Raw genomic sequence first — 26,240 nt, 5'->3', positions numbered from 1 at the left:
AGAATTTCTGAACCCTTCTTCTTTTGCATTTATTTGAAAATCTTTGTTAGAATAGACCAAGAGCTTATATTGCAAAATCCTACGTCATTTGAAATAATTGGCAAACCTACTCCATTCATGATGAGTTTGAAATCTTTAGAACAATTGTGTAAGTCCCTTTGTGAAAACAGCAATTCACATCAAACCATTGAGTTACCCACAAGTCAAGAACTGATATTACAAACCTTGGAATCGTCTTAGTTGATAATATATTTAGCATCTGAGGTGATTTTGTTCAAGAGAGGGTAAAATACCAAAATACTTTGGTATTTTATTCTGTGTTCGAGATGCCTAAAAAACACATCAACAGGACCACAGCCTCTGGCCCCCCATACATCAAGTAGAACAGCATATGGCCTGTTGTCACTTTATAAGTTGTATGGTAGGCCCACAGTAAAGTCGAGAGTCTTTCTTCCCAATCCTTGTCCACATCACCACATGACTTGTATATGACCAAGACCAATACTTAGTAATCAGCCAAACATGAAGGAAAATGAAACATTTCATTACAGTAATCGGACTCCAAATAATTCCTACTTATTAAAGCTGCAGTTATGTCATCCAAACTAACTCTAATTACACACTTGATACATCTCTGATCCAACATCACTGAATACTAAACAAAAGAAATAGGTGTCACCAATTCAAATTTCAAATGTAATGACAACTCACATGTCGTCAATCTATAAAAGTAAAAGCTGCATGATATATTATGAGATACATCCTAACCAAAAAGAGCACAAACATGAAAAATAATCTGTTCATCAAGTGAAACGTATGAAATGAACATGAAATATAGAGTCTGCAATGAAACTTGCAATACACATATGAAATATGATAATTACAACTAAAGAAAATGCATCCCAAGGTTTCAAAAGAATCCCAATTGGCTAAGGTCTAGATAGCACACAAAGTAGAAAAGGGGGAGCAGCAGTATATGGGTAGGATTAGACAAGATGAAATTAACCCAAGGCATCCTTCATTTTTTTCCCGGTACTAAAACAGAATGGGAGAGCACAAGTTGTGTGTATAGACAGATAGTTTTGAGTAAGAAACAAGTTCAAAATTGGGGTTACTTACAGCATTATAGACAACCACATCGGGTTCCAGGCGAGGATCCCAATGTAGAAATTTCACATTCTTCATCAGATTTGCAGGACCTGTACGTAAACAATCAATGATATTCAAAAGCTCTTTGAGATAACCAGCTTGCCCAAGAGTAGTTGCAATACAACGATATGCTGGCATGTCAGGGTAAGACGAAATATGTTCCTGCAAAAAAACGCATCCACACAGCAAGCTTGAACCTTATAACCCAAAAAAATATAAAGAGTGCCTGTATGCACATAAGTAAATGAGGAAAGTATATTACACGCATTGCGTGAAAGACATTCAATGCTTCTATTGGCCTCCTTGCCTTCCCAAGCACAGCAAGCAGGGTTGTATACACATACCTGCAAAAGCCACAAATTCTAGTTTTGTAGAGAGAACCTTCACATTATGTTTTCTGTCTTAGTAAAAAGAAAAGAAATTATAAGATAACTTTTTACATCCTATGATATTCATGTAGAGAGATGTAAAGATCTTTATCTATTTGCCAAAAGGGAATGTGTAAACTCTTTAATTTGAAATAGATCAAGATCCAGTTGAAGGTGTTTGAGGATTTTGGTAGATCTAATAATCACTTTTTTATAGGCATGCAGCTAGACTCTGTCTCCAAACTAGCTCACCAGTCAGTCAATCATCCATGTGTATACGAGGCTAAGAATAACACCACTCATATGTATCGTATAAATAGCATCCACACTCACATTTTCATGATATATAGCATCTGCACTTAATAGTAACTGCATGTTTGAGAGATCCTATGTTGCACTGATAATGATAAACATTAAATAAATTGTTTCTCACTGCTCTAACAATTGCATAAATAGGTAAAATATATGAAAGATTTTGATATTCATTAAACCAACAAAAGTTATGCCTTTCTTTTAGTCAAAACCACCATCCAAGAACACCTTGTCCATACTAGCGATTAATTTGTTGTATCACCATACACGCTTTATGATCCACTTCTGAAAATTGATTATTTGTTGGACAGAATTGAAAGGACATTCATACTTTCAGAAGAGATATGGACAGTGGGTATTACTAGATAAAAATTACCTAATATAACTTCTACCACTAGTGATGTTCATTATGTTTTAGTAATGACAAATGGAATAACAAATTCCCTGGATAGTGTACTAGAATCATAACTAATATCATTGAACAATATAGATATTTGTGGCATCTTATATTACTAAAATGAGTTTTAGCAAAAGTAAAGAGCCTAGAAATGCTCTTGGATTGCTCAGAAATGAAGATTATATGCAAGGTTTTTGTAGTGTACCCCTTCTTGAGCATTCTCAGTTGATGGACAATTAGACTACTTTCTGAGTTTCCCATAGGTTGATTGGCACGTAAAGGGGAAATACAAAGTTCTTGGAGAGAACCAATTTAATTTAGTAGGGTTGTTATTCATGGCAATGAACTCAATTGGAGGTGTTGATCATCATGACACTTTCAGAATTGATTTGACCTCTTTTGCACTCTCCAAATTTCTTGGAAGGAGCCAGCTATTATTAGCAAGTCACCGAGTTGCCTCTAATCATCGTCGCAAGCCTTCAGCATCATATTTGTATGATCAGAATTTGATTTCTATGCCATTTCAGTGCTTTCTGCAACTTGGGAAAATTAATTTAATTGTTCACTTAAGTAGTCTAATGTTAAAATATTAAATTGACAGCTTAGTGTAATAATATTCTTTAAAAAGGTTATAAAGTAGGTTTCAAAGTAGGATGCCTAGGACACAGGGGACCCTTTTGCTCATTGAAATATTATTTATCTTTCTAAAAGATCATTTTGGAAAATAATGGAATTATTATTTTGAAGTTATGAGTATTTCCCTCCAAAAAGCTATAAAAAGAGGATGTGGGCTCATTTGAGAGGTTAGACTGAAAAATAATATTTGCTTCTGCCATTGCAGAGAACCTAAGTTCTTTCCAAGCTTCTTGAAAACAAAAAATCTCTTGAAATTGCTGGTTTTGAGGACAAGAGCCCCCTAGCTAGCTATAGTTTCATACATACATTACCATTATGCTACAGATTGAAGTTTCAGATTTGGGTTGCATTGATGGACATAATTCTCTTAATTTTTTCTGGATTCGATTGTGTATGCAACTTTTTATCATTATCGTTTCGAATCACACTCCATGATTCATCATCAGGATGAGAAAGAATTCCAAGGAGATGAAAAAAAATTCATCTCCTTGGAGTTCTTTCTCATCTTGATGATGAATCACGAAGTGTGATTTGAAACGATGATGATAAAAAATTGTGTATCTCCTCGGAATTATTTCTCATCCTGATGATGAATCACGGAGTGTGATTCGAAATGTTGATGATAAAAAATTGCATAAACAATCAAATCCAAAAATAATTAAGAGAATTACAGCATGGATTGTGAAAATCTCATAGCATTAATGATGGACATGTTTGATGTTTTTTGAAGTTGCAGATTCTGATTTTTTTTGTGATGATATTGATGAAGTTCTTGAGGCGATCTGAAGGGTTATACAAGGCTGGCTGTACCACTCTTCGTGCCAAGCCATACAAAGTTGGGATGCATGTATAATGGTGTTTGATATAATTTATTTGTTGTTTGGTCACTATTATCCCTTCATTGTAGGCCATACAATATAAGTAAGGCAGATTTCATATTTATGAAGCTGTGCCACATGTTGATTTATGCCTATAAGGAAGCATTTGAACTCATTAAATAAAGCGCAGAGTTTTGAAGCATTTTTCATCTTGAAAGGTTGCACCTAGACCCACAGAGTACATTTGCACATGTATGGGGTTGCACTTTTGATGACACCATGCTCAAGGGGGGGTTGTACAGTTTCTTGGGCTTACTGTCCCTGCTATTTCAATGTTATGACATACCTGTTTATGTCTGAAAGCAATTTCCAGATTGATATATCTTCCTTCCAGTGAGGTTTGGTGAGAGTTGCAGCTGTTTTGAAGTGATATTTCAACTTCAGTGTATGTTGGGTATGTTAGATGAGAGTTTGTGAGATTTCTGGGGTGTTTTGCTTGCAACCTGCAACTTTCCTCATTATCATCTATTTGAGGTATATTTCTTCTTGGATTCTTGGTTTCATTGATTATCCAAGTTATTCAGTTCATATTTGGAGGTGTTACAACATCTTTTATTTACCAGCACTTCATATCAACAACTAATCCTCTTATATGGTGTTTATAATGCGTTGGATCTAATCATGTAATACTTTGGACAGTTATTCCACCAAAGATTTACCATTTCTATGCATTCTATATTGTAAACACTGGATGGTAGTACCACCAGTGAGTTTGCCCTTTGTTACCCCACTGAACAAGTGGTTATTTTGTAATAAGTTTTCCCACTGAATAAGTGGAAGTGCCCTCTTGCTTGCCCATACATAAGGAGAAGTGCCCTCTTGTTTCCCACTGAATAAGTGTAGGTTTTGTATTTAGTCACAACTGAATAAGTTGTATTGGCGGGCTTGCTTCCTACTGCATTTCCTTTCAGTTCAATAATGTGATACATTGATAATTTTGGGTGTTGAGCAACAAAATATATTTACAAATAGGAGATAAAGATGTACATGAATCAAAATTGGAAGATAACATAAAATTACTAAATAAGAAAGATTATAGCAGAGTAATATTGGGGAAAGTGGGAATCTGTTGTTTGATAGGTAAACTGAAGGTCATAAGGATGAGGAATATCTCATAAAGTATCAAGGCATCTGCAATGTAAAAACACATGACAATGACAAATGTCCATTTAATCTCCAAATTATTAGATAACAAAATGCAAAACATATATATGATGGTACAGCAGATAACATCAAGTGGAAGGGATAGGAACAATAGAACATCAAAGAACAGTAGTGGTGAAGGTAGTATACCAATAATGTAATGTTAAAAATGTATTAAATGAGAAAGTTTTAGTTGAAAATGCCTAAATAATAAAAAACAGATGCAGAAAATGTAGAGAAAGCGGCCCAAGTGATATGACAATGATGAAAGGCAAAAACAAATACCAAATTTGGCAAGAAATTGAACAACTACTAGACAAAAGAGTACTAGTTATTACAAGAGAAGCCAAAAAAATACATCTAGATGTACAGATGCAAAAACAAGGATCGCACAACAACATTCAGGAAGTAAAGGATAAAAAATGCTCAAGTAGACCACATTCCATGGGTGTATGAAACTGCACCGTGTATGAAACTGCACCACCACCAAAGAAAGAAGTTTAATTTGTAAGACCAACAGAATTCGAAAAAAAAACACCCGAATACAACAGCTAGTGTCATTCATACATGGGATTATGGTAACAGTACTAGTAAAATCATAGTAGAATTCCATTTACATAGCATTGCATAAGTATAATTGAATTGCCAGTATTGGCATTGTGTGATGGTTAAATTCTAAGTTACCGGGTTCGGGTTCGGGCACCGGTTCGGGTTCGAAGAACCGGTGCGCCAGTACGGCAAATTTTTGAAAAGGGGTTTGGGTTCGTTAGTACAAAAACAATAGAAAATATATATATAGATATATATAATGTTATATAATAATATAATATAATATATAATAATATATATTATTATATAATATATTATTATATAATATATAATTATATTATATTATATAATATATAATATAATACATATTATTATATAATATAATATAATAATATATTATATAATAACATATATTATTAATATGTGTATAAAATCATAAATCAGTGAATTATGCATTTATAGAAAAGCTTTTAAAGTGTAAAATAATAAACCAAAAGCCAATTAATTATCGAAGGGTTCATTGTTCGAAGCCCGCCCTTCTTTGTCAAATCCCTCCCTTCATCGATGGCAACTCTATCTCTCCCTCCATCGACAATCAACTGCAAACTGCTGTCGGCAACTGCAAATGGGTGTTTTCATCGACGGCAACCTGCAAACAAGTGTTTTCGTTGACGGCAACTGCAACGGGGGGTGTATTGACTTTACTGACTATTGTCGAACCGAACCAGACGCGAACCGAACTCGAACCGGGACCCAACTCGAACCAGGACCAGTATTTGGGCTCTGAGTGCCGAACCCAGTAACTTAGGTTAAATTGTGGTGTTGTTCTTGCCATCAAGGTTCAAACCCTCCTGGGGTGCTATTGTTGAATGTTTAAATGGGGATGAGATCCCCTTATTGTGATCTCACTGATTTATAGCTTTGGGCCAAAAGCATTTACGTCTTTAAAAAAACGTATAGTCCCTATAATTGAATTCAATTACTTGCATTTAAAACAAAAAAATCTCGGAAACTATAAATCAATTTAGTATTTGTAAAAACAAAGTAGAATTCACCTGAGATATTTCATGCCAAATATAGTGCTTGTAAATAAAAATATATATTAGACAATATAGACATACAAATTTTACAAAATTACTCACGACTTTTATAAAATCTATTTTCATTTCAACTGGATGGGTTTATGTTGAAACCAAATGGCAGGCCGTGAAACAGTAGGTCATTTCATCATGAATCATGAGTCATGACCAAATGGCAGGCCGTGAAATAGTAGGTCATTTCATCATGAATCATGACCAAATTCTTGGGGCAGCAACATGTTTTTAACTTAAACTCTAATTAGGGTATAAATTAAAAGAAAAACCCTCATTGTAGTTTAGAAGATACCTTCTATGAGAAACCTATCAATCAAAAGTACTTGAAACTTCACTGGGGTACAATTACAAATTAAAAGAAAAACTCTCATTGTCGTTTAGAAATTAACTTCTAAAATAAATCTACTCAAAGTAAAAGAAAATTTAAATACCCTTAACCTAACCTTAACCAAAAACAAACGATCTGCTTTTGCTAGGTATTTTCTGTCCATAAGTGTAAAACTGAGCCAAAAAAAGATACATAAAAAATTTAAAACCACTTCTTGAAAACTCAAGAAAAGCCATGGTAAGGGTTATGATTACTTGATTAATCACAAGTTTTTCAAGTGTAATGCTACAACAAATAAAACTACTGATAGATTGCTTACCACCACAGCCCCAACATCAGTCACCTCAAACTATAAAACAACACATGTAATTATTGAAAAAGTACAGAATTCCTTAAAAAAAAATTGTAACAGTAGATAGAGTGTGCTATGAAATGCATTAATAGATGGAGGATCATGTCACATGTATGTATATGTCACCTTACAAAGTTCAGAAAAGAGTAGATAAGCGACTATTTCTAAGTACTGATTTTAGATTAAAATTGGAAAATAATGAACAGAGTGCTCGTTTGGGTATTATAACTGATCATGCAATAATGATAATTGGAAAAGTATAAAAAGCAGTTTTTACTATTACAAGATTGGTTCTTAAGCACTTTGATACTTGTTGACGTGTATTTTATACACAATCATACACAGAATAAAATACCAATAGGTATCTTATCCTCTCTTGAGAAAATAGTCTCTAACTGCTGAAGATTCGCGTAAAGGATCAGTTAGGTAGACTCCAAGGTTCTTTTAGTGGGGTCTCCACGTGTGGACAAGCTCCAGTGGTATGATGTGATTTGCTGGAATCACAAGGGGACTTACATTGAACTTCCGATCTGCTTTGCTGGACACAGGCTCTTACTAACTTAGATTAAAAAAAAAGGAAAAAAGGATAAGAGCGAAAAGAGGATCTAATCCTAATACTAAGAATGTAGGAGCAATGACTTGATTTTTGATGAAACTCTAACTAGGTCTTGTTTTGACATCAATGGAACATCTACACAAGGCTAGTGCGATCTTCTAGGGAAGCTTTATGATGTTCAAATCATCACCGCAGGCATAGATACCATCCAAGTTGATGCATATCAATGAAGAGGCGACAAATTGAAATTGAGCTTAAGCTGAACGATTCCAGTCGACTACACAAGGCAAGTTTGCAATCAACAAACTGCTAGTAGTATGGATGTACGAATTCCACCATCAATCAATCACATTCCCTCCATTCATCTAATCATCTACCATCTAAGATTGAAGACTCAACAAGAAACCATGCAAATTGCAAGAAAACGACATATTTCACCATTACTTCAATGAAAATGGAGTTTGTTTACAATCAATGGCAACAATTTCTTGCCTTGTCCTCCTATTCTACTCTAATTGCTATTCTATCAACTATATTCTAACTCTTCCAACTATTTACAACTCTCTCTAATCCTCTAATCTCTCTAATTCTAATTCTCTTTTACAAATGAAATGTTTGGGCTTATATAGTGCCCACAATACAATCTGATGGCTTAGATCAATTCAAGATCAATGGCCAAGATTCAACAATGAAAACCCTAATTAGGGTTTGTTACAACCATTACATAACATTTAATGCTTGACCAATGACAAAATTGTATTGCTTGGACACATGTCCTCTCTAGAAAAATCGACCAATGGATAGCCGGGGTAGGTACATCGGAGTTTGTGCCACCTTCCATGAGTTAAGTACATTGAATCTGGACATGCTGAGATGGACTTCACTGATTGGAGAAATGATGACTAGGACGCCACCTCATTTGACACTTGTAACTTGGTAGATATTCATCTTGATATTGTTGAGAAACTTGCTTTAATTAATTCCTCTGGATCTATTTTGCTTCTTCAACGAGCCCTTGTTCTAACTCCTTGCGTCCTTGATGTGCAGGAAGATGATGTACCTCGCCTTGGAACGCTGGATTGAAAGAGGTTGCCCATGTCCTGGCGAAGACCGTCCTGGCGAAGACCGTCCTGGATCCGGCTTGATTTTCCTTGAAGAGATCTTCATTTGATGCCTACACAACATTTCAAAATTAGTAACATGATTTTGCAACAAATAGCATAGATTAGAGAGCAAATTTTAGGAAACTTAATGATACGTCCTTTATTAATCATTTCCTAAAAAAGACTGAGCTAAGGAAAAACAAAATTTCAAAATTAAGGCAATGACAATCAAAATTCGAAATTAAAACAAGAGATCTTGCCATACCTTACTTGAGAGCTTAACTCTAAAATGCAAAATGAATAAAATCGCCTAGGCAAAATTTGAAATAAGATGGTCTTGATGTGATCTTCAAAAGAACGTTCCTCTTATCAACTTCGCCATCCTTCAAGTCTTGGACGTGATCTCCTCTTCAAGTTAGCAATTTCGCCATCTTTGATATGTCTTTGACGTCCTAGGCAACTTCGCTCAAATGGAAACTTCAAGTTCGCACCACCTTGCTTTGAAATAAAATTCGCTCCTTCAAACACACTCGCACTTCTCCCTTTGATCGCATTTGAATGATAAAATGGTGATGTGAAAATGAAGATTCTCACCCTCCCTTTATAGCGCTCACCTCATACTTACCTTAAGGCCGACTTTGTGAAAATAAAGCAAATTAAACGATTTTTTAATAAATAACAAGGCCGACTTTTATAAACCAATAAAATACCAAGCGCTCCTTTTGATTTTCTATTAATTAATAAATAATTAATTAAATGCCTTTGTCATTTAAATTAACAAATTCGATTTTTTACAAGGCAAAATAATTTAATTAATATCAAGCGCAATATTTAAATGCCATTTAATTGAATTTTCAAAACTTATCGAATTTTAGCATTTAAATAAATTCAAAAATGTTTGTTTAGCGCCCAAAAATGAAAAAGTGGGAAGATACGTACCTCATCGCCCTGGTCCCTGACTGAGGGACAGGAGCGATCCATCAACTTTGTCATGACTCTTGCAATTTTTACGTCCAAGGTCCTCATCTCCACGTTGATTTTGCGATGTTTGTTGGGTCCTTCAAGCTTGAATTTCTTTCTTGTGCGAACAAGTGCATCTCATGACCATTATCGCCCTGGTCCCTTGGAGAGGGACAGGAGCGATCCTAAGGTTTTCGCTTGAAATTCTCCATTTTGATACGATCCTTTCCTTGTATCATCTTCCAAATGCCATTTAAAACCTTGTGCGTCTTTGTCTTAACGTGATTTTCAAAGAATATCATGTGTTTTGCCCAACATCGCCCTTGTCCCTTGGAGAGGGACAGGAGCGATCTCCATGTCTTCACGTTCATCTTGTATCTTTGACCTTCGAACTTCCATTGTAAGGCGAATAATATCATTGCTTGTCCATTCCACGCACGTCCCACTTGCTTTCATGAGGTGTTTGGATGTTATAAGGATCATCGCCCTTGTCCCTTGGAGAGGGACAGGAGCAATCCATGTCTTTTCTCCGTTTTGAGCTCAAGTTGGTAACATTTGACCATGGTTCATCGTTTATCGTCTTCGAAATAATGTCTTTTTACCTCGTCCATCCTCGCCTTGACTTGCCTTTGAAGGAGTATGAGTGTTTTTGCAATAATCGCCTTGGTCCTTGTCCAAAGGACAAGAGCGATATAGACTCCTTAGCTTGATTAATAACATTTGGACGTTAAAAACCCTTGAATATCACTTTAAAAAGATGTCTTGAACCTCGTGTGACCTTGAAAAAACTTTGACTCAACGTAATTTTGCATGAATTGATCAATACACTCAATATCGCTCTGGTCCCTTCCTGAGGGACAGGAGCGAAGTTCAACATTGTGAGCTTGTTCTTGTTTTTATCAACTTGCAATTATCTTCAATGCGTGTAATGACGTCCTTTCGATCCTCTTGGTAGCTTAACACTTGCTTGTCTTTTGAAATCGATGCCTTAATGGAAATATCGCTCTGGTCCCTTCCTGAGGGACAGGAGCGATCCTGCTCTTGTAGGCTCCATCTCACTTTGTCATCTTCGAAAATTATATTCAACGGATTCGCAATGCCTCCTTTCATTCCTTCGAACATAAAATTTGCTTGATCTTTGCCCAGATCGTACCTTATGAAGAATTTCGCTCTGGTCCTTCAGTGAGGGACCGGAGCGAATTTGACCCTCTAGGCAAAAACTTCATCATTTCATTGTTTTTGATCAAGTCTGGATGCTCTATCATGCTCATTTCGTCCTTCACCATGCCTATGATGTCTCGATTCGTCCAAACAAGGTCAGGAATGGCTCAACTAAGCATTTTCGCTCTGGTCCCTTGGTGAGGGACACGAGCGATTCGCCTTGGTCCCTTGGAGAGGGACAGGAGCGCATTTCGCTCTGGACCCTTGGAGAAGGACACGAGCGAAATTTGACTTTTCGCACTCTCGATCAGGACAATTTTAATGGAATATAACATTTAAGTATAAGTGACATTTCAATTGAAAATTAGACCATTTTGGCGAATTCATTGCATTCAAAATTTGCATTCTAGAAAAGGAAATTCAAAAAGCTCCCAAAACCGACTGGATTTTGGCTTGAAAAGACAAAATTAAAAACCCTAAGGCTTGACCCTAAATCCAGACAACTAACAAACTAACAAAACCCTAGAAAAAGCAAAGCGAAAGCGAGCGAAAGGCAAGCAAAAAAGAGGGGGTCCCCATTTGCGATGGGGCGATGTGTGAAAACGTCACAACAATACTATAATAAAACAAATGTGGCTGGTGCAGGTGAAGATTAATCATACATGAAAAGACAAAACAATTAAAGTCAAAACTCAAAAAGCTCAATTAGTAATAGACACATTAAGGAAAAATAGTTCGTGAAAAGCACCCAAGTTCAAGTAGAGACTCAGGGAGAGAATTTGAACCCAATGATGAAGGTGTACTAAATTCATATGAATGCTTTAAGGGCAGTAGATGCATAGATTGAGGCTTGCTACATCGACAAATGGGTGAGTACAAAACATTAAAATCAACGTGCCTGGTAGAAACAGAAAAAACAGACAGGAATGTAATAAACTAGCCTAAAAGAAAGCCATTTTATTTAATAAAAGTAGAAATAGAAAAAGTTAAGGGTGCATAACAATAAAAGTTATGAATAAGAATGACTATCCACCATAATTCAATGAATATCGAACAGGGGATGCCATGCAGCCTGCATATGAATTCACACAGGAAGTAAAAATACAATATCTAGGCACCAAAGAAAACAAGAAAACAATAAAAAAGAGGGGCCGATTCAGAACCCAAATTTCCATTAGTGACACTAAAATTATTTACAGAACATAACAAAGTAGCTTGGACTTAACAAGGATTTAAAATAAGTGCCAAAAGAACTAAGTCCATCATATTGACTTAATATTCGTATGAAATATACTATATAGAATGAACCATAGCAGCAAAAAACGTTTCGGGGGAAAATTGGCAAATCTTTGTATAAGATTTTTTGAAAAAATCAGGAAAAAATTGGATTTTAAAAAAATCGTAAAAAATTGTAGAAAAATAGACAAAAAACTACTTTATTTAAATTAAGGGCATGTCCATACCATAGAGATATAGAGAGAAAATTAAAATAGAGTTTAACCCATGAATTGTAGAAAATAGATTTTTGTTGTTTATATTCATGTTGCTGATTACATAGGCAAATTGAAATATTCAGCTAACTTTTTAAGGGGGCAGTCACCATGAACACCAAATAGTTGTCTAAGTCAGATCAAATATTAGCTAAGTCTATGATGTAACTGAGATCAAAATTTATCAGATAACAATCCAGCTACTGTTAGGAATTTAGTAAAATTGGAAGCCATTTTGAAGTGATCCAAGACTTTCATTGTGATTGAGGCAAGGAGTTTTGTTGGGGTAGTTCAATATTTGAGAAAGCTTATCAAATCATATTCCACTATTGCAATGCTTTTATATTCCCTAATGGCAATTGGTAAGTCCTTTATATGGAGTAGAACTCAACAAAATGCATTTTTTTAGATGAAGTAAAAGATTAGCAAGCCAGCGGTTTTGGCAATACCTAGCTTGCAATTACTGTTTTAGGTGGAGACAAATGTTAATGATTATGTGTTGGAGGCTGTTTTATTACAAGTATGTTAGCTTGTTTGTTATCATTCAGATTTATTTCATGGAGCACCTAGGATATATTACTCATATAATGAATTGCATGTCTGAGCAAAAATTAAATATATTTATTAAAAATTAAATTAATAATAGTTTAAATTTTAAAACTACTTTATAATATTAATTATAAACTATAGGGGCTCGCCCCTTCCCCATCAAAGTGCCATTAATAATAGTGCATAATAGTTGCAATTTTAAAATTAGTGTATAATATTAATTATATACTTGTTCAAGGGGATGACCCCACAACGCAGCGATTAGCTGCAAGCCTCCTACATGGGAGGTCTTGGGTTCAATCTACTCGAGCCCCATGTGTCCCACACACAAGCAATAGAGAGATAAGGTGATGCCTAGGCGCAAAAGATAGGACGGCACAAGGAGTTACAAGGGTGTTAATGCCGAACAAATATGAGGATGAGGCCCCTCAAAATTGTGGTCTCACTAGTTCATGTTGTGAATTTGTTCACACATCACCCCATTGCAAATGGGGAACCTCCTTGCTTTTGCTCTTTAGGGTTTTGTTAGAGTCTTGCAACCTTCCCGGCACCAATTTTGTCAGTTTTGAATGGTCTGAGTTTTGGAAGTCATAAGTCAGTTTGTGTGAACTAAGGTCAGAACAGAGTCTAGACGTCGTCAATGTGCCTAGAAAGTCCAAAGAACGAATATTGCAATTGATTTGGGTCAATTTGGACAACTTCCTATTTTTAGAAAGTTTGCTTTATTTGCTTTTTTCTATTTTTAGGAAGTTTCGTTTTTGGCACTTTAAGCACGATCCTCGAAATGGCTAATTTTAGAAAGTTTTTCCTATTTTTTTAAGGATGCTTGCTTTTTCTATTTTTGGAAAGGGATCTAGGGTTTGCACTGTTGGCTCTAAGTTACATTGAAAATGATCAAGAATCCCACTCAAAATACAAACTTTGTCCTAAAAAAGCTAAATTCCTAGATTTTAGGGATCCACTGGAATTCGGTGGATAAATGGAGTATGAATTTCAAAATTTCAAGAAGATCTGAGTTGAAATGCATAAGTTATGGAGATTTTAAACCTGGTTATCATAGGGATCAACTCTCTCCAAGTCCACCCAAAAAGGATGTTCACATGGTCAAGAGTCTCTTCAAGTCTGCCCTCATGATGTATGTAAATGGAGAAGAAGCTCTCCAAGTCCGCCTTGACTTGGACAAAGGAAGCAATGAACCCCGCTGATGAAGTAGTGCACAGATCTAATGAAGTCCGCGCATATGATAAGAGCATCAAACTCACTAAATCCGCCTTGAAGCATGAAGGGAAGGAATAAAGCCAATCAAGTCCGCCCTAGGGAGGGGATAGAAGGTGCAAAGAAGTGATGAAGTCCACTTTGGAAGGGACTTACCTCGGCATGAAGAGGGAACGAAGCTAATGAACCCCACCTTGAAGAAGTATGCACAAGTGCAAAGGTTTTGTTGTGTGTATTGCACACTCCACCCCGACGTTGACAGGGGACCCTCGTTTTATGTCTTGTCTACCCGTGTGAGAGAGAGAGGATCCCGACTTTACTTGCAGAAAATGACAAAGAACATCTAAGTCGCACAAAAGGCTCATTTGGCCGACAAACTTAGAGAAGGTGAAAATCGCACAATTTTTCTTCAAAAGTCGAAACTAGAACTTCGAAGGGTAAATTCGCAAAATCCTCTCATTTTCTCGAAATTCTTAAAAAACTTTCAAAGCCCCATTTGGCCGAAAATCTCAAAGATCGTACATTCTGGTCTTAGAGCCCAAAGTTAGGAAGCAAACAAAAATCGCGAAGAGGTAAGCTTTTGAGCCGAAAAAACAACACTTTAAACTTGCAAAATCGGCTTGTAAGCCAAAAATTACAAAGGGGTTTCAGTTCGCGCAAAAGGGGGAAAGCTGACTAATAGGCCGAAGATGGACCAAGGCAACCAAATCATGCGAGATCACCTTCAGTCAGGCCGAAAATGATGAAGAGTCTAATTCGCCCAAATCGGCTCATAGGCCGAAAATACTATAGAAGACTCTGTCGTGCTCAATGAGCCTCAGGTCAAGAGCTTAAAAATCATGCATTAGGGCTCATCGGGCCAAAAATGAAAAAGATTCATAATCACGCTATTGAAACCCAAAAGCCGAAAATCACAAAAGGTGTGAGTCGCACGATTAGGGATCATTTTGCCGAAAGAGCCTGAGACCAAGTTCGCAAAACCGGCTAATAAGCCGAAAATGATAAAAGGAAGGATTAAAATTCGCGCAAAATCATCATTTTGGCCGAAAAACTTGAGAAAGTCCAAATCGCGCTATTGAACCCGATTAGGCCAAAAATCAAGGTAAGGTTGCGCAAATACATAAAAGACCCTGAATTCGCTTAGGGGTGTATACATGAAATTCAGCCCTTCTGGCCATTTTGTAAAAAGCAAAAGGAAAATCGCACTTTTTGGTGGATTAGTCTAAAATTCATAAAGGAAAGTATTTTCAGTTGGAGCGATATCACGCAAATCTTCCAAATAGACCGAGGTTAATGAAAGGGAGTGTTTTTAAATCATCTCACATTTTGCTAAGGTGACCCGAAAGTCTAGAGGAGACATTTTGTGTTTAAGTCAAATCTCACATCTAAGCCAAAATGGTCGATTTTCTCCACAAGGGAGGCGTTTTTTTTCCAACAAACCAAAATCTAGCATTTTTAATCAATTGGCCGAATTTAAACAAGGGGACGCTTTTTTTTTAAATCTTGAAACCCTAATTTCACAAGGGGAGGTTTTAATTACTTTAAATGCAAACATTTTTCGTCTTCACCAAAACGAAGAAGCTCGACATCACTTAAAATTTAATATGATTGTTAAATTAATTTATTTAATTTTTCAAAATGATCATTAAAGGTAGAATTCATTGTTTGCAGGATAACATTGGGAAGAGCTAGAGCGTCAACCTAGAGCTCAAATTGGAGACGCAATTGCGATCAACGCCGGCCAGCAAAGATGCAAGAGCGCATTGCAGAGGATCAAAACCAAGCATGGGGAGCGCGCCATCACAAGACCACAAGACAAAATCCACCCTCAAGACCGAAGACAAAGAACACGCAAGAACACTCAAAATGTGCATTCTCAAAAAGATACATGGCTAGAAGAAATTCCAGAAAATCAGTTTAAAAAACTGAGTTGTTTAAATGTAAATGTTGCCTGTGGCCCCTACCTAATGTATTCAAAACAAAGGGGCACGGGTCAATTATTTCCAACTACCTGATTGACTGAATTAATGCCAAATAGTGGTAGGTAGTTGAGAATATGGTTGGGGGGATAACTGAGAATTGAATAGGCATGGGTTAAAGCTGCCAGGTTCTAGAAGGCAGATCAGGGCCCTTGGATGCAGTCAATCTTGGCCTCAAGTTCCAATTTGTAAAATCTATAAAAAAACAGGATGCCTCTCTTTGTAAGGGGTTAGATTGTTAGATTCTAGTTAGATTTTTTAGAGGTAGACAGATTTCAGATTAGGAGTAGCATAGAAATGCTGCAGAAATTGTTGTAAAAGCAACTAGAATTTGATGTTTATCATCTTGGTTTTACTCTGTTTGCATGGTTTCCTTCAACATGTTTAGATAGATCCTTTTGGTGTGCAAGTATTTGATGGATTCGGGTTCATACCATTGGGGATATATTGATTGTGTATCCCTGTGTATGGTTAGTCTGAGCCTTTAAAATTGTGTTTAGTTCAATTGCAGGTTGTCCGTTTGAGCCGCGCCAAAATTGGGTGTTTGGGCATGCACCTGCAGTCTAAAAATATTCTAAGTCCCCTTGAAGATTGCACCGTTCTTGTGAGGTTGTGAGTTATTCTAGCCAAGCAGGGATTAGTTATGTTGAATCTATCTACTCACACACCAATCTTGTTAATTTTAGGTCTCTTAACCCTATCCTTTTGCATTTATTTCATCTGCAGCATCATTTTAGATGCAGACCAGCTTGTTGCAAAACATAAGGCCCCTTGTGCTCCCAACAAAACACATCAACCGCTGAGCTATCCTGCAGTCATGACCTGACATTTGGAACCTTGAGGTTGTCCCCTTTGATCAATTAAAAATAGCATTAGGGCTTCCTTACACAAGAGAGGATAGGATACTCCATGAGTAAATTCTATTCTGCATTGGCCAGAGAGAGTTGTAGCGATACGATTTTAGTCACGTCAACGGGTTTGAGCAAGTCCACCCTAAGGTGAGATAAGAAGCAAGTAAATGGTACATAAGTCTAACCAAGTCCGCCCTCCTACAAAGACCAAGTGCATAAGGCAAGGAAAGTCCGCCTAGGACTAGTTTGCATTGGGGAATGAAAGGCATGAAGTCCGCCTTCCTACTTGGGAAGAGAACAAGTAAAGTCTGCCCTACAACTTATGGACGTAACACTCAAGGAAAGTCCGCCTAGAGTTGTGTGAGCATGGTCAAGGTAACAAGCAAGTCTGCCCTCATGGTGTGTGCTAAGGGTATCAAGTATTTCCAAGTCCGCCCTCACCTTGGTGCACAAGACAAGTAAAGTCCCCTAAGTCATAGAATGAATGAAGTCTGCCATGTAAGAGATGCAAAGAAGGTGAACAACTCATATGAAGTCCGCTTGGTGGGTGGAGAAGGAAAGAAGTTCTCCAAGTCCCCCATGAAGAATGAGGAAAGAGAAGGCTGAAGTCCGCCCAAGCTCAGAAATAAGGAGGAAATGTTTTGATGAAGTCCGCTGGCCATGAAGAAAGAATCTCCTAAAATCCGCCTTGCTGTCAAGAAAATCGGCCTAAGTTCGAACTAAAGGAAAGAAGAAAGTTCCGAATTTGGAAGGAGAAATAAGGATAGAATTCGATTCATGAACTCAATCTCAAAATAGAAACTTTCTTATTGAGCTAAACTCAGACTTGATTCGAAATCAGGACTTTCCCAAGAAGATTAAACTCAACTGAAATAAAAAATGGCAACTTTCTCATTGAGTTCGATGAGTGGAATGAATTTAGAAACAAGATTAGTTTGAATTTGGAAAGACCAGCTGTGTTGCTCAAATGCAAAATTCGAATTACTTTGGAGTTTATACTTATAGCAAATCATTCATCCATTCCATTCATTGTGAAAGTTCAAACTTGGAAGAGCAAGACACAAGAGAGGAGAAGATTTTAAGAGGTTTTGTACAGATTTCGAGAGCAATTCAAGGTTTTTCAAAGACATTTCAAGAGCAGATTCGAAATTTTCTGAGACAGAGTGAAGATTTCCAGACGAAGCAGCATTCTCTCAATCCATTTCTTATCTAAATTCTAAAGGTGACAGGGGTATTCGAGGCAGATTGATTGAGTTTCTCAGAGTTTTAAGTGATTGCAGCCTGTTGAAAGCTAAAAGTGATGAGGCATTGGAGTTAAAGGACCAAAATTAGAGCACACTCTGCCATCAAACCTTCGAAATTCACACTCAAAATGAGGATTCTAACTTAATTTCTTTTGGTTTTGCAGATCATAGATGACAGTTGAGGCAGGATCATCACAGAAAACACAAATGGAGTTTCAAGCCAAATTCAGAATTGAAGACAAGTCCACAAGCAAGGTTCGTCCAAGTATGAGAAATACTTCACAAAGGGATTCCTCCCCAAATTCGAAGCACTTGAAAGAATCGCAAGGCATCGAGAAAGAAAAGTCCTTAGACTTGATAAAAAGAATTTCAGACTTCTTGAGGGATTTCATCTACAATCCCAAACCTATGGAAGCAGTCAGGATAACTTCTTGAAGGATTTCATCTCCTGAAGAGTCAAAGACAAGCTCCCAATCAGATTCAGATGATGACAAGAAGAAACAAATTTCCATACTTAGATGATTTCTTTACACAAATTGGAGAATTCAGGGAAGACATTCAACATGCTGAGGTGGCGCCTTGTCATCTTCCAACCAATTAGATTTGTTCCAAATCAACATGTCCAAGTTCAATGACCCTGACTTATCCACAAAAGCTTCTAGAAGGCACACTTCACAATGCACCAACCTTCTGTTTTTATTATTGATTCATATTTAGCAAGGACAAGTGTCCCCAAATGTAATTTTCTCATTTGTCGAGGGGTAGTTAGTTGTAACAAACCCTAATTAGGGTTTTGATCTTTCAATCTGGGTCCTTGATCACTATTCAATCTCGGTCGTTCAAAACTTTTGTGTGCCTATATAAGGTTGCCTCCTCTCATTTGGAGAGTGTGAGGTTTTTGAAACATTGTTGCGAGAAGGTCATTTTGGATAATATATTGCTTGTGTGCTTTTTAGGCCTTGTAATCTCTATTATCTAAATGATTGGCAAGGTTTTCAATTTCTTCAACACAATAGTTTAGACTTTATTTCATGTATGTTAGATGAATGCAAGATTTGATAAGTATTGATTTATGGTGTATCTCCACTCATATTTTTGATGAACAGATGATTTTTGTTCATTGTGTAAAGTTAGTTTGAGTTTTCCTTTGTGTATGCTTAACTTCTGATCATAAACACATCCCTTGAAGATTGCATCCACTTTGTGTAGTTGTCCTAAGTGAGGCAAAGCAAAGTGTGGTTATTGAGTTCACCTAGTCAATACCATCTCTTGAATTCCTAGGAATAGATTAGAACTTCTAAACCCTTATCTCCTTTTCAGTTTTCTTGAAGTTCGTGATCCAAGTCCCAAATAATAGAGCTTCATTGTCTAAACCTTCATTGTGAATTGAACAATCCAGGCATAAGTCCCTTTGTGTATTAGCAGCATATCACAACGCCCATTGAGCTTATCCACACGTCAAGACCTGACAAAAGAAACCTTGGAATCGCCTTATGATCTTCTCGCAATCTTAGCATAAGCGGTGATTTTTCAAGAGAGGATAGAGTGTCTTTGGACATTTTATTCTGTGTTTGGTGAATGATAAAACAAACACCAACAGTTCATAGCTCCAATCAAAAGCGATTCAGCTTCAGCCCATTACCAAACAAAAAAAAATTATATACTTGTTTGCATCAAACTCCATGGGGTAGGGTATATAGAGAGCTTACGGCAATCAAAGCCGCGATTTAGAGAAGATTCATCAGCTTCTTTGACGCTATCTCACATGCCCCCCCATGTACTTGAGGAAACTGAGAGAATGTTAGAAGCAGGTATGATCTTTTAAATAGAAGCAAATGGTTGGGTATCACTGGTTGAGATAGCCCTAAAGAAAAACATGGATAGTCTAAGAATCTGTATTGGCTTTCATAGTTGAAACACTTTAAAGAAGAAAGATATATTCCACATACCAATGGCAGGCACAATTTTAGAGGAAGTGGCCACTAATGAATTGTATTACATTTTAGATATATTTTTAAGTTACAATCAAATTAGATATATTCCTAAGAATCTGTATTGGCTTTCATAGTTGAAACACTTTAAAGAAGAAAGATATATTCCACATACCAATGGCAGGCACAATTTTAGAGGAAGTGGCCACTAATGAATTGTATTACATTTTAGATATATTTTTAAGTTACAATCAAATTAGAAAAAACAAGAAAGAAAACTGAAAACTGAGAGTTATATTGGAATTAGGATTGTACACATGCAATAGGATGACACCTGGGCTAAACAACGCAACTGCTACATTCCAATGGACAATTTTGTTTATTGTTGGAGACATTTCCACTAAGGATTTGAAACCTTTTTGGTTGAATGGTGTATTCCTGGGCAGCAAGATGATTATTTGCCTGAATCATCAATCTATGTATCTGTCTTAGGAGACAAGACTGTCTTTGAATCCTAAGAAATGACAACTATTGGTTCCGTAAGCTAAATTGTTGGGAATCATGGTATAGTTAGTTAGTTAGTTAACCCAAATTACAAAGATATTCCAGCTGGTAAGGAGGAACAGAAGATTCGACTACAAAACACCAGAGCCCAGTTTTAACAGGGCATTCTTGCCTACTTAAACTCTTATTAAAGGGTTGGCAAACCAAATGTAGGATGAAAGACACGACTTTTCATTTCTCAGGTTTCAACATCCTGATTATAATTTTTTATTGCAAATCACTAAGATACTTTAGCCAGTGAGGATGAGAATGAGATTCTACAACAAAACACCTATTAAGGTATCAGAACACTGAATGCTGGATGGAAGACCAGGCCTTTCATTTATTATTTCTCAACATCATGCTTATAGTTAGCTAACCCAAATTGCCAAGTTATCCCAATTAACGAAGAGGAGGAGATTTCATTATAAAACACTGATGGCAGTATTAGCAAAGGGCCTTCGTTCTAACTTTTCTAAACTCCTGTCAAGGGGTCAGCACATCGAATATGGGATGCAGAACAAGAACTCTCATTCATTAAGTCTCAACATCTTGATTACAGTTAGTTAATACAAATTAGTAAGATCTTCCAGCCATCAAGGAGGAGGGGGAGATTCCAGCACAAAACACCAGAGGCCAGTGTTTGTAGATCTAGTGGGCCTTCATTCTCACCTTTTATAATTCTTTTTAAGGGGACAACACAACAAATGTGGGATGTAAAGCAGAAATGAAAACGTATCAAAATAACATAACAATAATCAATTAAATACTAACCCTGACAATGGGACAAGTAAGATCAATTTTCAGAAAACATTTTTAGAGAGAAGAATGCTTCTTAATTATTATGTAAAGTGGTAACATCCTCTAAAAATTACTGTCATCTTTGTTCTGCCCCCAAAAGCACCATTTTTGTGTCTCTACTAAGTAATTCTAAAAAAGAAGAAATTAGTTACCTGCCTTTACAGTACTGGTAACGTTTACGGTTATGGACCCAGTGAACTACTTCAACTGCTTTCCTCCAGTTGCCCAGATCACCTAAAACTTGGATGATCTTTACCAAACGACCATCAGTGAACTTCATTCTTGCACTGTGCATCAGATTTGAGAGCTGCCATGTAGGCATTTTAACATTTACACTATCCAACCTGTTCAACATAACCAATTCTTCAATGGTCTTTTCAATATTGGAAGCTAGAACAAGCTAAATGTTAAACAGAAAACTTAAATTTGATGAAAGGATGTGAAAGACTGGATGTCTAGAAGAATAAGCCACAACCACCTTAAAAGACTATTAATTGCAGGTTACTAAATTATGTTGTGGGACATCCGTTGTGAGGATTCATTCCACATACCTCCTCCATATTACCAATTTACCAAAACAAATTATTTTCCTTGCAAAAGACCATTTCCAAGACAGCCTACTAGAATTCACGATTGTTTATTTTCAGATGCAAAATTGACAAAAGAATTAAAATATCTTATGTCTATAGGATATTTGGAAGGAGATCTACCAAAAGAACTTAAATGTCGAGAATTATTCGTTTGGACAAAATTTATGAGAAAATTGCATTTGGAAAAGAAGAGAGTTCTAAAATAAAAAATCATGCATATGATGGAAAGCAAGCAAACGTTTGAGGAATAGAGAAAGAGAACCCCAATGTGACCCAGGAGGATCCACCAACATTGGTTCCTGTAGTAATAACAAGACCATTCTCGTGGCTTGCATTAACTATGGGAGCACTTCAATGGTCTTCGGCACAGATTGAAAACTCGCTGAGTACCTGGCAACTCAAAGAATATTCGACATTTTTTGTCGTATTATTTTTTGTATGTTCAACTCGTGAGTTGCAAGAGATAAGTTTTGCAGGTTGCAGCACCAAACTCATGGGCATTCTGTAGGAGAATTTCATGAACACAAAGTTTTTCACAAGTTGTGCAAAGATTTTAATTTAAGTATTTATATAAGTTGACAAGTTTTCAAATTTGAGCTCTAATGAATTTGATTCAAGTTCAAGTTTGCAAACTATGACACTATCTATGTTTCCTCAACATCAATTTTGTAGCAGTTAGCAGTTTCCTTTCTACAGCTCTTTTGTTCAACTCAACTGATAAAAATCATTAGTAATATAGTTAGATTAAGATGGTTTTGAGAACTCAGGTTGGCATGTTCGCAATTCTGCCTTGCTTATTTGTACAAATTCTCTTTTCACCAAAATATAATTCAGGGAAAGATTATATTTTATGCTTTGAATCTTGGTTCCATTTTGAATACAGTCTATCATCAGCATAAATTGAACTTCTTGTGTTTTGTTAGTATGTATGTAGCCAACTATTTGTAGAGAATTTGAACAGTACAGAAATAAACTAGGTTACCGGGTTCGCCCCTGGACCCCCCTGGTACGGGTCCTAGTTCGAACGGGTCCATGGTTCGGGTCCAGTTCGAACTGGGTTCGAAAAACCCAAAGGTGGTTTGTCCCTGGTCGAACCGAGTCGAACCCGGGCGAACCCTGGTCGAACTCGGGCGGCTCATAAAGGCAAAAAATATGCCAAGTTTAATTTGTTTTTGAATTCCGCCTTCTAAAAAAGTGAAACTTATACCCTAAAAGTGACTTCTAAAACATTATATTCACTCATTTCACCTCATTTGTGTTGCAAACAGAAGTTTTATGAGAGCAGGTTGAAGAAAGGGTGAACAAAATTTGGCTTCCAAGATCAAAGAGGAGGAGTTGAAGACTGATTTTTGAAGCTTCAATAAGTGTTGCAGCATCATTTCCATACATTTTCAAGCTTCCATTGGCTGCAAGAGGAACTAGAATGGCATCTACATCTTCCTCCACTGGCAATGAACAAATAATTGCAAAACAAAGAAATGATCCAAATTCTCCCTTATGGAAATATGTTGACATTATAAAACAACTTCCGGGAGGTGGGGGATTTCGTTGGAGATGCCATGGATGTGATATTGAACGTAATAGTTCATATTATTGGGTGGTAGGCCATTTGTGCCGAATAAAAGGAAGAGGCATCAAAAAATGCCCTGGAAAAGATGGTAAACCTATACCAGATGAGACAGTGATGAAATATATTAGGGAGCATGAGGCGGCAGAAGAGAGAGAAGCCCGTAGATTGAACCAAACCGCATCAAAGAAAACAAAGGGAATGCAAGGCCCTTCTAATCCCAGTATTGTAGTAGAAGACCACCCCTTCTTTGCCACAAATGAACCTCAAAGTGAACCACCCTTGACACGTAAAAGAACAAATGGGCCTTTAGAAACCGCATTCCAAAATGAGAGTAGAGACAATGCTGACAAAGTTATAGTAAGGTGCATTTATGCAAATGGGTTGTCTTTCAATGTTGTTCGCTCCCCATATTGGAAGCAAATGATAAAAAGTGTTAATGAAGCTCCAAGAGAGTATAAGGGCCCCGGTTATGAGAAGGTACATGGAACATTATTGGAGAAAGAGGTGAAGAGGGTTGAAGATGCATTGAAACCCATAAGGGATTCATGGGTTGAAACAGGTGTAACAATTGTTTCAGATGGGTGGAAAGATGCTAAAAACCGTCCCTTGATCAATGTCATAGCGGTGTCCCCTAAAGGGGCAATGTTTTTGAAAGCTGTGGATTGTGAGGGCCAAATAAAAGATGGCCAATGTATTGCAGAAATTCTCATCTCCGCCATTGAGTCTGTGGGACCCCGCAATGTTGTCCAAGTCATAACGGACAATGCAAAAAATTGTAGAGCTGCTGGTTTGTTGGTTGAGCAACGCTATGATCACATCTTTTGGACACCTTGTGCGGTACATTCACTCAATCTTATGCTACAAAGGATTGGGCAAAAAATAAAATGGATCAGAGATGTGTATGCAGAAGCTGAGGACATCCAGATGTTCATCACAAACCACCACATGTCTCAAGGGATTTTTAGAACCTATTCAAATTTGGAGCTATTGAAGGTAAGTGTAATAGTAATTTAATTTTACATTTTCTGATTTTGTTTAATTTTCAATGTTCATAATATCATTGTGTAAGCTATATTGTGTATTCTTCTTTAAAGTTTGGCTTTAGTTTTTAATCATTTGGCATTCATTTGTGTTATAGGTTGCTGAGACCCGTTTTGCATCAAACACAATTGTCTTAAGACGACTTGTGAAAGTTAGAGTGGCACTATGCAATATGGTGATCAGCACCAATTGGACTGTATGGAAGCAAAGTAGCACTAAGAGGGCAGAAAAAATTAGGGAGAGAATATTGAATGACAAATGGTGGGATCTTGTTACATATCTCCTAAGTATCACTGAGCCCATCATGAGCATGATTTGCTATACAAACATGGATAGGTCTTGCATAGGTGAGATTTATGATGGCATTGACTCAATGCTTGAAAAAATAAAGGTCACTATAAATGAAAAAGAGAATGACCCCCAGGAGAAATTCTTCAAAGAAATGGAAGTGATTATTGTAGAAAGGTGGAATAAGATGACCACTCCTTTGCATCTTCTTGCCTATGCCTTGACACCTAAGTACTATAGCAATCAGTTTCTTGATAAACTAGGAAGGATTCCACCATGGAGAGATCTAGAAGTATCTGATGGGTATAAGGCAGCATTTCTTAGACTATATCCCGATGATGATTTGCAAGATGTTGTTACAAATGAGTTCATAGATTTTGCAAATGGGAATGGTCTAAGTGTTGATGCACTTCGTCATAGATCCAAGAAGGATGCTCATAGTTGGTGGTACTTCCATGGCACATGCTTCCAACACCTACAACCCCTCGCTATAAAAGTTTTATCACAAGTAAGTTTAATTAATTAAAATTTTAAATTTACAAGTTTTAGTTCATTTATAGTTTACTTTGTCTTGATAGGTTGCTAGTAATTTTATTTTTATTAATGTATAACTTTAATTGTTTACTTTGTCTTCATAGGTTGCTAGTTCATCTGCTTCAGAAAGAAATTGGAGCACATACTCTTTCATCCACTCAGTAAAGCGCAATAGGCTACTATCAAAAAGAACAGAGAATTTAGTATATGTGCATTCCAACCTATGTCTTCTTTCACACAAACAACGTGACTACACACAAGGGGAAACGAAGATGTGGGATATAGAGCCAGAGCATACTGATTTGGATGCTCCTGCTTCTCAACTTCTTGCATTGACACTTGATGACTCGAAAATTGAGCCAACTTATAGTGCAAGTGCAAGTGGCATTGGCTCATCTAATGTCAATGTCAATGAGGAGGAGGATGAATTAGATGATCCATTTGATGATTAAACTTTATATTGTTGAAAGTTGAAACAATGATACTTGAATATTTTGTCATTTTGATATTAAACTTGATGTATATGATGCTATTATGGTATCATCATAATGCTATGATTAAAAGCTTATGTTTGTTTTGTTGTTTATATGATGCTATGTGACATGCAAATTTTAATTCATGCTTATAG

The 26,240-nt window shown here is 36.7% G+C and overlaps 1 protein-coding gene across 5 annotated transcripts in view; it reads right to left on the bottom strand.

Moving 5' to 3' along the window:
• Positions 1-26,240, bottom strand: part of LOC131076631 (pentatricopeptide repeat-containing protein At5g67570, chloroplastic) — a 93,594-nt gene that overhangs the window by 39,836 nt on the left and 27,518 nt on the right. For 4 of the 5 annotated variants that reach the window (XR_009113467.2, XM_058013928.2, XM_058013931.2 and 1 more), the window contains exons 2-4: positions 21,742-21,933; positions 1,412-1,493; positions 1,120-1,311 (exon numbers count right to left, since the gene is read on the bottom strand). Coding sequence is in view for 4 of the 5 variants with exons in the window: in XM_058013928.2 (XP_057869911.2) it covers positions 1,120-1,311; positions 1,412-1,493; positions 21,742-21,933 (466 nt within the window). In the remaining variant the exon portion in view is untranslated. The remainder of the gene's footprint in view (positions 1-1,119; positions 1,312-1,411; positions 1,494-21,741; positions 21,934-26,240) is intronic. The other variant, XM_058013930.2, reaches the window with a different exon arrangement.

The sequence above is a fragment of the Cryptomeria japonica genome, chromosome 5, assembly GCF_030272615.1.
Source record: "Cryptomeria japonica chromosome 5, Sugi_1.0, whole genome shotgun sequence".
NCBI classification, from domain to species: Eukaryota; Viridiplantae; Streptophyta; class Pinopsida; order Cupressales; family Cupressaceae; genus Cryptomeria; species Cryptomeria japonica.
The sequence above is the reverse complement of the archived record's forward strand: the minus strand, read 5'-3'. Positions and strand labels throughout refer to the sequence as shown.